This window comes from Trifolium pratense, linkage group LG3 (genome assembly GCF_020283565.1).
Source record: "Trifolium pratense cultivar HEN17-A07 linkage group LG3, ARS_RC_1.1, whole genome shotgun sequence".
NCBI lineage: Eukaryota > Viridiplantae > Streptophyta > Magnoliopsida > Fabales > Fabaceae > Trifolium > Trifolium pratense.
This window is the reverse complement of record NC_060061.1, coordinates 37086954-37101807: the sequence shown is the minus strand read 5'-3', so window position 1 is coordinate 37101807 and position 14854 is coordinate 37086954. Positions and strand designations below refer to the sequence as shown.

The following is a 14854-nucleotide window of genomic DNA, read 5'->3' as shown; positions in this document are numbered from 1 at the left end:
ATTTTTTTTTTATCATAACAATGGTTGTAAGTAAACAATCTTATTTTTCTCATTTATTTACTGATATTGGTTGTTCTTTTATTATCAAGAACATAGAACCAATGATAATTTTTAAGAGGCTTCATTCCATGTAAGATGACAAAATATATTCCTTTCTCAAATTGTATCTAATAAAGAGTCAACTAATATTATGGAGCAAGAAAGTTGTGGAAGATTTAGAGGATTGAGATATATGATGTTTGAAGAATTTTCCAATAGTTAGATAATAAATTTATAGCATCAATATGTTTGGTGCAAGTGATTCATTTTTTTTATAATTTTCATCTATGTTTTGAAGGAATTCACTTTCAATTCTAAATTTTAGTTCATTTAAAAAAAGAAAAGAATGTTATAACCACTATTATAACATGGGTCCATAGTCTTTATAACTAAATGTGAGTATATGTTTATACTCACGTTTTTCCTCTACATTCATAGACGGTTAGATAAATTATGCAAGCATTGTGGTGAAGTTCAAATCTTCTAATTTCAGGGATACTTTAAACTTATATATTCAGACTAAATTATGTAAGCATTGTGTGAATTGTGATAATGATAATGACTTTGACATGATATTTAGCTTGCATTACTTATGACAATGTGACACTTCTAAAAAAAAATCCTAATACTCATTTGTAACTTCTCCCCCTTTCTTATTCTATTTAATTAATGATGATTAAAAGTAATGAATATTGAAAGGTTTAGTTTTTATTCATGGGACCTTTCATAATTGTATGCATCCTTTAACATCCCTCCAAATATAACTTACAAAGTAGAAAAGTTTAGTGACTTTCACTCTCTCTCACACTCTTTATAACCACCACCTCACATTCATTTTCTACTCATTCCTAAATCTTAACATTTGACAATTTCACTCAATCTTTGAGTTTATTTCTACATGGTGCTATATATACTAATGTTTAGTTTTTGTTATCCTACAATATTCATATGTACTAATGTTTAGTTTTTGTTCTTCATTTGTAGCTTGGAAGAAATAATTTTTCACTGCAGATAGAATGCTAATGGATGAAAAGGTCGGTATTCTCAATTACTCTTATCAAATTATTGTCATTTAAATCTTTAATTTTTTTTTTTATCATAACAATGGTTGTAAGTAAACAATCTTATTTTTCTCATTTATTTACTGATATTGGTTGTTCTTTTATTATCAAGAACATAGAACCAATGATAATTTTTAAGAGGCTTCATTCCATGTAAGATGACAAAATATATTCCTTTCTCAAATTGTATCTAATAAAGAGTCAACTAATATTATGGAGCAAGAAAGTTGTGGAAGATTTAGAGGATTGAGATATATGATGTTTGAAGAATTTTCCAATAGTTAGATAATAAATTTATAGCATCAATATGTTTGGTGCAAGTGATTCATTTTTTTTAATAATTTTCATCTATGTTTTGAAGGAATTCACTTTCAATTCTAAATTTTAGTTCATTTAAAAAAAGAAAAGAATGTTATAACCACTATTATAACATGGGTCCATAGTCTTTATAACTAAATGTGAGTATATGTTTATACTCACGTTTTTCCTCTACATTCATAGACGGTTAGATAAATTATGCAAGCATTGTGGTGAAGTTCAAATCTTCTAATTTCAGGGATACTTTAAACTTATATATTCAGACTAAATTATGTAAGCATCGTGTGAATTGTGATAATGATAATGACTTTGACATGATATTTAGCTTGCATTACTTATGACAATGTGACACTTCTAAAAAAAAAATCCTAATACTCATTTGTAACTTCTCCCCTTTCTTATTCTATTTAATTAATGATGATTAAAAGTAATGAATATTGAAAGGTTTAGTTTTTATTCATGGGACCTTTCATTTTCATATTGAGTTTTAATTGCATGTCATATACAATCAGTTTACGTATTTAATTGTAAATTACAATTCTATCATGCATGCATTTACTTGAAAAAAAATTATACCTACAACAAAATAATAATAATTTAGAATTTTAAAATTTTGCATATAATAAAAATATTATAATTTCACACCACTAATAATATTAACTTAGGACAACTTTCAAGTTACAAAAACTATCATCTATTTTTAATTTTGTTAAAATAGATAGTCATAATTATTTAACAATTGCTTATAATAAATGAAAAATATGATTGAAACATATATGTAGGACTTTGAGAATATGATTTAAGAGTATTTACGGCCCAAAATAAATATAGAGAGATATTTATAAGAATAATATAACATTTTTAAGCAAATAATAAGATGAGATGTTAAATTCTTCTAAAATAAACTTTCTTTTTCGGGTGTCGGGTCTCGAACCAAGTTCCTCTAGGTTGAAGATTAACTCCTCAACCAAGTGACCTCTCGGGAGACATGCAAAATAAACTTTCTTTACCTGAGCCAAATAACTGAACCTAAATTCAAATATATGAAATCATCATCCAAAATAAATAATTAACCCCAACAAAAAAAGAGTCACGTGACCTTTCCTTAATTTTTTTTTTAAAAAAAAAATAATAAATTTTGGTTGGCCAATACAATTAAGACACGTGTCAAAAGTATTCGATGTCAGCAGGTTTTTGGTCAAAATAGTCAGGGGGACCAAGAAATGCAAAAGGGGGCAAACGTGGGGGGCCAAAATCGCTCATTTGAAACTTGGGGGGCCAAAATCGCACAATTATAAAACGTGGGGGGCCAAAACTGCAATTTAGCCTTATATATATTATAACAAAAATACACTAAATATTCAAGCAAATATTATTAAATAAGAGACACAAAAACTAAAAATAAATTTGTAGGGTCACAAACTTTACCATAAAAAAGAAAAAACAAACCAAAACAAAAAAAGACTAAGAAAAAAAATGTAAACTAAACAATATACTAAAAAAATTGGGACTAATAAAGTCGGGATAAAATTTCACCAAATGAATATGTGAGGAGAAACTTCAAAAGACCGAAAGAGAAGTAAGTAGAAAAGCTATTTGATGCCTTAAATTGCATATAAGGGAGTAAACGGCCGGTTACGTTATTTGATACGTAATTTTCAAAAAACGAGATCACGTGATAAAAAAAAGTATGTATGTACGCATGCCTCCAACTGTTATTGAAAATACAATAACGGAGACATAAAAAAATAAAAAGCAAAGTGACATATGACTGTAAAGTTGTCATTCATATAAAGAAAACCTAAGATCTTATAGGAGCACACAATTAAAATAAAATATGATGTATCCCTTCAAATTTATAAAATATTATAAGAGATCTATTACATTAAAATATAAACAAAACTATGATATAAATAAATAAAATCTAATATTTCTAAACAACTTTTTTTTTATATACATATACTAATATTAAACATGATCATATTTTAAATTAATTATGTTTTAATTATGTGTGATTAAACTTATCATAATTATTATTTTTCATTTATAAAATTATTTTAGTTATATATTTTAATCGAACCCGTGCAACGCACGGGTTTACCCCTAGTATCAATAGTTTTTGAGTGTTTATCCATTCATGATGACACCGATGAGAATGCATGCTACAAAAGATAGAGTCGAGCAATTATCTATTAAAAACATAGGACTCTGCTAAGTGAAATTACTGGTGTTCTCACAATCGGAATCGAGGTGGGTCTAAACTCAAATTTACACCTTCCTCTCTAGGTTGCACACCCCTTTGGAATACACAATTAAAAAAAAGAATTAACTGTCTACCCAAAAAAAAAAAAAATTAACTTGATTTTTGTTACTTCTATTAATTTAATGGTTAAAAAAATAAAAAAATATTGCGTCTTTAACTGTATCCCAAACCCTAAACCCTCCTTCAATCCAGACCCGCCGCGATCCTCGCTACGTACCGTCCCTCTGCACCCTTATCTCGCCGCCCTTACTCCGTCCGGCAACTCCATCATTCTGTCTCCATCGCAACAGTTCTCAAAACTCGCAGTTTTGGAGGTCCTGAAAAAACCATGACGAATCCTGAAAACAATCTGATCAATGAAGATAACAGGGAAAAGTAAGCTCATACATTTTCTGAATGCATAATTAGGTGAATTAATTTGAGCTTTGTTAAGTTAGGTTAATTTATTCAACATTCAATTTTTATCATATGTTGTTTTCAGAGAAGCATCTCAACTTGCTGCATTGTTGAAAGAAATGAAGGAAGGACTTGATACTATTAAGCGAAAAATTCAAACTATAACTGCCAAGGTATGTATATTGCGTGATATCATCGAGTTTCGATTTTGATAGCAATAAATAAGTAAGTTGATTTTTGATGTGTCTTATATCAGGTGAAAGATCAAAGTTCTACAGCAGATGGATTCAGTTATCTTGAAGCTAAAAATTTGTTGCTTTTGAATTATTGTCAATCTCTTGTTTATTATTTGTTGCGAAAGGCTAAGGGTTATTCAATAGAAGAACATCCTGTTGTTCGAAGTATTGTAGAGATAAGATTATATTTAGAAAAGGTTCGTTTTATTCTTGTGTGTCGAATTTGTATGTTTTCATAAGATAGTCTGTATCTGATATGCTGCTTTTGGCTGCAGATTCGTCCAATTGACAAAAAACAACAATACCAAATCCAAAAACTAATTAAAGCTAGTGAAAATGGAACAAGTAATACCGGTGAGAAGGAGCCTGTTGCATCCAATAAGAGCGACGATGTTTCAAAGTATCGTCCAAATCCCAACAATCTTATTAGCAAAGTGGAACCAACCGCTGAGGTGACTTTATTTAATAATATAAAGTGAAAATTTGTGGTGCGGTAATATGATGCAAAAGATATCTATATTTTGTTTCTCTAACTTAATTTGTTTATGCTATAGGATGGTGATGGTGTGTATCATCCTCCTAAATTTGCCCCTACATCTATGGGTCTAGATAAATCTTCAAAGCAAGATAGAAATTCCAGCCGAAGAGACAAAGAAATTCTGAAACAAGCTAAGCAAAGTGATTATATTAGGTCATTGGTGACTGATATGGAGGACAGACCTGAAGAGGTGACATTATTTATTTATCTTGGGTGTGGAATCATAACAACTTAATGAGCTTATGTAATCGTTTGAGTTTGCTGATTGCTATACAGATAAAAGATTTTGAGGGAACTAGCAGAGAAGTGGATAAGTTTATTAGCAAAATGGAGGAGCGGGCTAAACAAGAGGAGGAGCTGTTCAACCGTGTTCCTCTTACGAGAGAGGAGAGGAAGAGAGAGAAGCACTTGAAGAAAGCAACAAATGGGTACGGGGGATGGCCTGATATTTTGCTTTAATAAAAGCATCCATTGTTTGATGACATTTTTACTTATTTTTTAGTTGTTGCTTACATCTGTGTTTATTAATTTTCAGGATGCAAGGTCTAACAGATAATTTATTCGATGAAATCAAAGGATTACCCTTTGAAGATGATACTGGAGAGCAAACAATGCGCTTTAAAAAGGGTAGCAAAAGAAATGGGAAGTTGAAGAAGCGAAAGGTAAGTTTTAAACATTGTATATGTACATTTATTGCAATTCAACTTTGGTGGATGTGCTTTGTGCTCTGTCGCATCTGCATTGCAAATAACAAACTTAATTATTTGATGATCACCTTCTAGAAACTTACTTTCTGCTGTCCCTTCCCTTTGTCCATTGTGGGTCACAAACAATCTATTTCAGTAAACATTGTTGTCTTAATACTGTGCAGACCTTATGTCTTACGATATACATTTATGGAATATATCATATTATGTGATGAACCCATGCTTTCTAACCTCATGGATGCTCATAAAAGTCTAAGGTTACCTTAGCTAGTAGATAGTTTTATTGCGATCCATATCTTCCAAATACCTGTTATTTCCTGTTACCTCTTTGCCTCTGGAGTAAGCATGATGATTTGGCTATTGGTCTAGTAATAGTTGCTATGTAACACTCAACCGATTTCTGGTTATGAATAATTTATACTATATCCACCAGTTATGCACATTATTTTGAACTATGTACTATACAACATAATCGAAACTGATTTGAAGATGACCGTGGAAAGAAATATAATTAAAATCCCTTACTCGTCAACTCAAGCTTTTAATTATTCAAAAATTGTATTCCTTCCTATGTGCACATTGCCTTTATTTTTGTCGTAGTTTTTAATTCAAAAGTTAGGAAGCAAAAGTGATATTGCTTCAAATGCCCTTTTCTTTTCAACTACTTTTGACATCTTCTGTGTTATATCTTCATATATTGTGCAATTCATGGGTTGAATTATACTGTTTCAGTTTAGCCAGGACTAATTTTGGATTCATTGCAGAGAAAACATTGAAGAAAATTTGGGTTTCGACCTACTACAGGACTATGTTGCTAGTTGGAAAACACTGCATGCTGTTGGAGGAAGTACTGCGAGGGAGTGTTGATGCCAGAGTTGGATTTGGTGCATTGCAGCCTCTCCGGCTTTCATAGTTCTCTTCAATTCCTATATGTGAGGTGTGGAACTGTAGGGCTAAACAAGTAGGGTTCTTAGATTTAATTTTTTGTTATTTATCATCAGTCATCGTCATAATTAGAGTTCATCGAGAACCTGGATTTGAAATTTTAGAAGAAATGCCATGATTGTTTATTGGCTGTTGTATCTAAACAAGTAGCGTTTGTAGATTTTGATTGTTTTAATATTACCAATACTATTATTATCATAATCATCATCCTAATTTGCCAGGATGCTTAGTTTATTGAGAACCTGAATTTGAGATTTTAGAAGAATTGAAATTGAAATGATTGTTCATTGGTCTTTATCTAAATGCACCCGCCAATTTTGTGACACATGGATATTTTCATCCAATTATATATTTTATTTAGGTGAGGTGAACTCTGAAGCTGTGAAGCATATTAAATTTCCACATCACTGAAAGTGAAGCCTCTATTTTGCGTTTTCAATACTCTAATTTTTTTTAAAATAATAATAATGTCAATTTTATTTTGGACTAATAATGTCATTTCGTTTATGCATATGTATTTTTAATGTAAATTTTTAAATAATTCGACTAGTCAAAGTTCTTGTTCACCTCACCTAAACCATCGATGCATCTCTCTCTATAGGTTCACCACTTGGCCGATCTCTTAAATCACCATTGTCCCGAATAGGGCGCAATAACATATAAAAAGAGAAAAACGCTCAGAACCAAAGTGCACAACTTAGTCACATATTTGCAGTGGATTGGTTGGATATGATTGTGTTCAGACAGCAAGTAATGGTGGCTCCAGTTCTATGGACGTTGGGATTGAAGGAAGGGGTGGCAGCTAGGAAGGGACTGGGAGAGAGTGACTATTCACATGGTGAGCTGGGGAGAGTAAAGCCATGGCAAATATCATCTGTGTTAAGTTGGACACATGGTAGAGGGTCAATTGTAAGCTTCTTAGACATATAAGTGACTTATTTGAATTGAGGTGATAAACACTTCCTTACACAGAGAGACAGTTAAAAAATCAACTTATTCGAGGGATTGATAACATTAACTCAGTTTTTGATTTTGTATGAACTAAAATAAATAAAATTTTGTTGGGAGCAACATCAAATTTTGTCAAGAAAAAGAGTATTTAATCCATTATAGTATTATGTGGCTAGCTTAAGAAATTAACCAATTAGGTTACATAAACTAAAAATAGTTGTTGCATTTCGGCCAATTCATGTTTGCTTCTATAAATTTTATTTTTTTTTGTTTACAATGAGCTGAGAATCGAACCTAGGACCTACAACATACTATCCAAATCTCTCACTAGAATAAACCTAGTGGCTTTGCTTCCGTAAATTATTAGTATATGTGAAACATGTACATAACGAAAACATTTTCAATGATCCAATGGCAAAAATAGGAAGCTAGCCAACAAAAAGCAATAAAGTAACTTTAATTAAAACATGGAAACAAAATTGATTACCCCCCAAAATAATAATCATAATAATATTTATACCAAAAAAAAAAAAAAATAATCATAATAATACAGAATATGTATAATTTGAACAAACTGTATTTCCTTTCATCTGTGGCTATAGCGTCAACTGCGGAGCTGGTATTTTCTCCTCAACATTGATTACACATATAGTTATAGTTCTGTTTCAGTCATCTTCAGAACTATTCCTTGCCAGCCGGGGGGTTGTGTTGTACAAATAAAGCCCGCATACAAGAATTGCACAGCCAAGCAGAAAGAATGGACTCAAGCTTGTTCCTCCCACGGGAAGATATGGTAACGGAAGGGAAAGAGTATAAACAGAAATTGGCACTGCAAACACCACAAACACACATTAGCTGAAAAACTCATAGATATATATAGATAGGATTAGGATCCCATCATGTATCAAACTTTTACACTTGCACCGCTTAATAGTTGAATTGTGTTAAATAAGTGATTTAACAAATAAAAATGTGACACCTAGTGTGTCATTTGATCCTATCACATGCACACGCACATAGAGGGAGGGAGAAAGAGAGAGAACCTGACAACATTAAAACGAGAGAAGCAACAACTGCAGAAGAGCTCTTCAGTACGCTAAGTAGGGATATGTTGAATGCCAAATTGGTAATTACATAGAGCAGCGGAAGCAAGGGAGCACCATCACAACCTGAGAGATGAAAAGGAATGTTTTTGACAAGGTTCAAAATCATTAACGGGAAGAAGAGCTAATTAATAATTGGATGGCTGTGTAACAGTTTATTTGAAACTTTTCACACAAAAAATGCAGAAAGGTTAAATAGAAAATCTCTTACAATTATGAGAATTTCAATTTAATATCCTATTTGGGTTGTACACCCGTTCTTATGTATGTTTAGTTTCTCATCCGACAGACTAAGGGTTATATTCTTCATAGTACTTTCGATAAGGTACGAGTCATTGTGATATGAACCTTGAGTTGAGAGAACCATAACACATAAGATAACCATGTGCTGTAAAAGACCAGGAACATGTAAACCATCAGTTCCCTAAACTTCTAACACAGGACAGAAGCCCCTATACACAATAGCATCCTAAAGTTCCACCATGCACAGTAGCTAGTGTAACCACATGCAAAGCGTGTTTGCAATTGAGAGACATGGTGGAAGGGTCAGATACCAATTGATATAACCCTTAGGAGAATCACACTGCCAAAGCTAATTCTGCTGTGGGAATCATGTCCAATATCTTGCAACTGAATTCTAGTTTGTAACACATTCATGCACTCAAGAAAATAATCAATTGCATATTATAACTAATCTGATAGTGTTGTGATGCAAGAGCAAAGAATCAAAAGGAAATGTAGACAAGAATAGAAAACCAAGTAGAAGATGTATTATTGCGTCGCTACTTATCTATTAGAGCTTACCTGTTTTACCAGCTCCAATGTTTAGAAAGCAACCAGCACCGCTTTTAAGATATGAAGGAAGTTGAGCAAATGGTATTCCTTTCAAGTTAGAGATTAAAGGTAGAAAGAGAAGTACGAAAAGGGCCTACAATATATATCATAAGCCAACCATAAATATGCCTCAAAATTATTATTTAATTAATATATATATATATAAAATATACATAACATAAACTCAAAATGTCAAGAGGAATATTAACAACACATTTAGTATGACCCACATATGTTTTATTCAATTACTAGAGTGTGTGTAAGACATTGCTAGTATTTTTAAAAATGCCCATTAAGTCAAAGTAGTCTGAGGTCTGGAATTAAGTTAATGTTGTGTTACCATTAGGGAAAAAAAAACGTTTCTAACTCAAAGCAGTCTATCAAGATCAATTGTCTGTTTTGGAGTCCATACGCCTAAGATCAATTCTCTGTTTTGGAAGCAAATAATTGAAACTTGTTGGTAACTGATGGTGACTCGTTAGCATTGGAAATGTAAGATCATAACCTTTTTATGAAAGGCATTCAATGATTTTAGCAGTGCTACCCATAAGTCAAAATTCAGATAGCAACAATTAGTAGTATAATAATTTCTCCCAATGGGCTACAGATAAATTTCAGATAAGCTTTCCTCGTGCTCTGGTACCTGAATTTATAGGGTTTGGATGGGAAAAAAAGGGAAATGCTTATTTAGTTAATAGGACTCTGAACATATATGTGACGTTGTGATATAAATTTCTGACTGGGCACTTATCTTTTAGGCCACGTATACATGTTGTACACAATAAGACTCCTAACACTAATAATACAAGTATTCTAACAGTTGGCATTTGCTATTCGTAACGGGACAAACAAAAGTAATGCACTTGGAGATTATGTAAAATTCGAACTCAAAAGATAAAGCAATTACAAATATATCAGCAAAACAGGAGACAGAGACTAAGAATTTACTTTTGTTTTATCAGGTCATTTACAAATTTTGAAAGGTCACTCAATTCTTTGTAATTTATATAGCACCAATCATCGTATTTTAACAATTTGCAATTCATGTTATTATTGCAAGCCATACCTGAAATCCAGATCCATAAGAATTGACCACAAATATATCCAATGATTTTTGCTGCACGAGAACATATTATAAACTTCAAATCATGCCCATGAATGAGATGCCAACGGAAACAATAGTCCAGATTCCAGTGACCTTAACTCCCTTCCGCCAAAAAACAGAGTAAAAGAAAACATACCTTTAGTCGTGCAGAAGAATCAAGAAATACAAATTCCTGTCGTGCATAAAAAGGCAGTAATTATATTGTCCCCTACAAGGTTTAACTAAAAATGAATATTTATTTATGAACTAACCTTGATTATCGAAGCCCCAGCTTGAAAGGCACAAGAAACTATCATCAATGCTGGCCAAAAGAAATCAACTTTAGAGAGCATCTGACCTGCATTAGAGCCACTGCAATTATGGGAAGCAAATTTTCAGAGAGGCCCACTTCATTTAACGCATGTCACAATATATAAAAATATCTCTGTATCTTTGATAATATTAAAGTATCTTTGTTTATCTTCTAGGATTAGTTAGGGAACTCAGTACCGGAAATTAAAATGGAGAATAGTGTCAGGGATCATGTATTTCTAGGATTAGATAAGAAAGTTAAACTACCTTGAGATAGCAACCACCACACCAGCAGCTACTAGTAAACACCCGGCAATTTGGTTGATTGAGTACCTTCTCCTCAGGATAAGAGTGGAAAACGTTAACTGCCAAACTAAATAAGTCTGCAATGAAAAGAATTTACAATGTTTTGAGAATTGATGTTAAACGTAGTAATACATTAACCAACACTCTGGTTAACAGAAACACGATAAATGCTAACAGCTTGGAAATGCACCCAAATGAATAGAGAACGGGTCTCTGGTCTGACGTGATTTAGAAGACCTGTGTGAATTTCACCCGATAATAAATAGTGTTTTGCCAACATTTCTCAAAGCAAAACTATGGTGATGCATATAATAAACTTCAACTGCGTTCATAATCAGGATTCAATTAACGATCGTGCATGGAATTTTCAACATTTGAGTGAAATTTCAAAAGCAGTGCAATTTTCCTAAGTAGTTGCACTTATTGGTACAATTTAGAAATGCTTTACAGGTACTGCTGATGACAACACAGATTGTTTTAAAATGTAAAATATTAAAACAAAATCCAGAGTATTGTTTTTGCCACAATATTATGATGAGGATCATATCACTAAATTTTCTCAATGCTAATAACATCAGTAGTAACAATAAAATTTCTGTAAAAGCAATCACCAATGAACAATAACCCATTTATTTGAAAAGTTAAACTACATGACTGAGGGAATTTTGAAAGTAAGTGAGCTTGAAACACAGACTCCAGGATAATAATGTGTGTTATCACTATTATACCATAACAATTCCAGTTAGTAAAGAAACATTCTTGCCAAAAAGTTTACGGCAATATTCTGTTATGTTAATACATACAAAATAATGGGAATATGTAGACATGCTGTTAATACATACAAAATATGTTTTTAAATAACAAATCTTCTATACTTTGAGTGGTTGCTACGTTGTCCTTATTATGGGATGAAGAGAGTAATAAACATCAAAACTACCATTTCCCAGATCTATAGTCATTGCTAACAAATTAATAGGTTTATGTCGTTGATCAACACAATAACATGTCCTTAACTCTTAATATATAACGAAGACCACCAGGTCAGAGATCATTGACTAAACTAAACCCAATCAGGGCCACAACATTTCAAGTTCTTCAATCTCAAGCTCTGTTGTACAACGCACGTTATCCATATTGTGTAAACTGAAAGGCAGTTTTCTTGAATAAGACCTTGCCAAAGGTATGACAAACGAAGATCATAAAATAAATTAAGCTACAAAGATGTATAAAATAAAGGGCAGATGTCTATCATCCAAAATAGAGACAACAGTTTTTTCTTTTGTGACTCGTCTTGTCAATTGACAACAAGATCCACTCAAAATGTTTAAGATACCTGATTCAATATGGGTATGACTGGTCCAGGAAGTACCGCTGCAGAAGGTAACCAACGTTCAGTTTTATCGAATCTAGAAAGTGAGAGAAAAGTGAGAAGATATTTTCTAGAACTGAAAAGGTAAAATGATCTGTTATTAAATTATAATAACCAAGTCATTGAGCTCAAGTGGTCAACGAACTCCCCTTAAGACGAATCGTTCGGGAGAACCCGTGTTTGATTTCTGGTGAGACCAATTTTTGACCAGGCTACTCTGGATTACCAGGGCCACCTTCCCCTGGGAACCAAAGGGTTAATACCAAAAAAGTTATACTATGCTGATTACAAAAGTATTTATAGTTATAGCCTCTCTACAAAATAACAGAACTGTAACTATTAATTAAGGTGTTATTAACTGAATGCCAGTAACGCCAACTAAGTTAACTGACTAGAAACTTCTTGAATCTATGTCATTGTTCCCAATCCTACGTTCTATCATTCCCCTAACAAACTTATGGTGGTTTCATAAGCTATTCTAGAGAGCTATAAGCTGAAAACAGCTTAAGGACATGTTATAAGCCGTTTCGATAAATTTTCCCAAACAGTCTCACAACTACTTATACTAGTAGATAAGCTCAAAAAAGTCAATTCAAGCATTCCCGACATTACTTTTTTATCACACTCCCTCGAATAAATAAACTCAATAAGACTACAAGACAGTTAAAAACAATAACAAAACAGAAAAGAAAAATCTAGCTAAATCACAAGTAGAATCACAATGAGTACCTCCAGAAGACATTCCAGCAACCAATCCCAAAGCTTCTAAAAACCCAATAACAAAAAACCTCCATTTCGGAATCGCAAGCATCTCATTTGTAACAATTCCTAACCGGTGTCGTATATACAAGATGCTAAAATATATAACAACATACCTAAACCAAATCACAACACAAAAACAATTAAACCATTATCATTTTACAACAAATAAATTAAGGCTAAATTTCATGTTCGGTCCTCAGTTTAAAAAGTTTCAAGTTGGTCCTTCCTTACATAACATCAGTTCCTCCCTAAGTTATCCACTCTGTTAGCCACGTGGACAATTTAAACAGAAATTTGATTAAAATGACTAACTTATTGTAACTACGTTAGTAAGACAACTTGAAACTTTTTAAACCCAGAAGACCAAATTGAAATCTAAAATAATTGTAAGCACTAAATATGCAATTTAGACATAAATTAATAAGGGTAATTACAATAAATCCAGAAACAATGAAAATTACCCAAAAGTAGTGAACTGAGCGAGAAAAAAAGGATAATTATTCAAAGGAACAAGAGCTAGTTTATAAAGGACGCGATTAGCAACGGCTAAAGTAACGGTAGTAACGGATAATAAAACGGTTTTGTTAGTTGCAGTGGATGAAGTGCGGAATTTGAAAACGGTTGGATGTGTTCGGTTGAATCTGGAATTGGAAGGTAAATGGAATGGTGATTTTATTGGAAGTAATGAAGACATTGGGATTAGGTTTTTGAGTTTGAGATTTTGGGAATGAAATCGACGAGAGAATGAAGAAGAAGAAGAATTGAATGGGAATGAATGGAAATTGAATAAGGTAGTTGGAGAAACTGCCATAGCTCACAACAATAGCTCTCTGTAGCTGCAAATTTAATTAATATTAAATAAATAAACTGAGTTAAACTAGATTAATTAGTGACGGTTATTTTAGTAAGAGTGCACTAAGGCATTGTTTAAGGAAATTTAATAAGATTTTTAGTTTAACCCACTTGGTATTGAGGACCTAGGAGTGTGCTCCTCTTGAGGTCTGAGGTTCGATTCTCTCTGGCGCCAATTTGGGTGGGCTAATTTAGCTTTTAAAAAAAAAAAGATTTTTAGTTTTGAATTGAAGATAATAATAATAAAATCAGGGAAATAACATGTTTATATTAGACTAATGATTAAAGAAGTCTATAGTAGACATCACACTAGAAGAATATGATAGATGAAATGAAAGAGGATTGGTAAATAAAATTATTATTCGAAAATGTATTTTTTTTAGTGATGAATTTTCAAACAACTTAAGTGACCGAGCGACAGGGACGGACATAAGGGGGGCAAGTAGGGGCTGAGGCCCCCCCTCTTGTCGTATTTTTTTTTCTCATATACTTGTTCTTGATACATATGTACACATATATTGATATTTGAGAGATGTGTTTAAAGATTAGTAACTACCGTTTGGTGCAAAACATGCACCCACAACATAGTAATTGTAACAATTTACTTTAAAATATTTTGATAATATATATTATACACTACTACTAAAGTCCAAATTCAATTAAGTTAGTTCTGATTGTTTGCTACAAGTGAGAGATTATTTTCTGTTATGAAGATTGTGAAAAATGGGTTGAGAAACAAGATAAAAAATGAATTTCAAACTAACTATGTGATTACTTA

General features: G+C 32.3%; 2 protein-coding genes and 1 long non-coding RNA gene across 4 annotated transcripts; 2 read left to right on the top strand and 1 right to left on the bottom strand.

Moving 5' to 3' along the window:
- Positions 1-900: 900 nt before the first annotated feature.
- LOC123917401 lies at positions 901-1428 on the top strand. 2 transcript variants are annotated; one of them, XR_006812443.1, is made up of 3 exons: positions 901-940; positions 1024-1073; positions 1213-1428. It is a non-coding gene; the product is annotated as an uncharacterized LOC123917401 (long non-coding RNA). The 2 variants fall into 2 exon arrangements; XR_006812444.1 differs by having other exon boundaries at positions 932-1073.
- A 2391-nt stretch (positions 1429-3819) lies between these two features.
- LOC123918332 (neuroguidin-B) lies at positions 3820-6737 on the top strand. The gene is made up of 8 exons (XM_045970348.1): positions 3820-4056; positions 4163-4250; positions 4334-4510; positions 4589-4765; positions 4868-5041; positions 5128-5279; positions 5387-5513; positions 6323-6737. Exons 1-8 carry the CDS (start codon positions 4010-4012, stop codon positions 6332-6334), a joined length of 954 nt encoding a protein of 317 aa, XP_045826304.1. The 5' UTR covers positions 3820-4009; the 3' UTR covers positions 6335-6737.
- Positions 6738-7990: 1253 nt separating this feature from the next.
- LOC123916724 (protein CLT2, chloroplastic) lies at positions 7991-14066 on the bottom strand. The gene is made up of 10 exons (XM_045968239.1): positions 13686-14066; positions 13192-13337; positions 12427-12464; positions 11055-11170; positions 10748-10847; positions 10633-10668; positions 10458-10508; positions 9362-9485; positions 8498-8623; positions 7991-8283 (listed from the first exon to the last, which is right to left on the bottom strand). The coding sequence occupies exons 1-10, from the start codon at positions 14033-14035 to the stop codon at positions 8120-8122; spliced, it is 1251 nt and encodes a 416-aa protein (XP_045824195.1). The 5' UTR covers positions 14036-14066; the 3' UTR covers positions 7991-8119.
- Between the last annotated feature and the right edge of the window lie 788 nt (positions 14067-14854).

What these genes read in the sequence shown, in the direction of transcription:
- LOC123916724 (XM_045968239.1), bottom strand. Translation starts at nt 14,035, where the DNA reads ATGGCAGTTTCTCCAACTACCTTATTCAATTTCCATTCATTCCCATTC. An exon ending in TCATACCCATATTGAATCAG is followed by an intron (nt 11,171 to 12,426) that starts GTATCTTAAACA and finishes TTTTCATTGCAG; the next exon opens with ACTTATTTAGTTTGGCAGTT. An exon ending in CATTGGAGCTGGTAAAACAG is followed by an intron (nt 8,624 to 9,361) that starts GTAAGCTCTAAT and finishes TTCATCTCTCAG; the next exon opens with GTTGTGATGGTGCTCCCTTG.
- LOC123918332 (XM_045970348.1), top strand. Translation starts at nt 4,010, where the DNA reads ATGACGAATCCTGAAAACAATCTGATCAATGAAGATAACAGGGAAAA. An exon ending in TAAGATTATATTTAGAAAAG is followed by an intron (nt 4,511 to 4,588) that starts GTTCGTTTTATT and finishes TTTTGGCTGCAG; the next exon opens with ATTCGTCCAATTGACAAAAA. An exon ending in TGGAGGACAGACCTGAAGAG is followed by an intron (nt 5,042 to 5,127) that starts GTGACATTATTT and finishes ATTGCTATACAG; the next exon opens with ATAAAAGATTTTGAGGGAAC.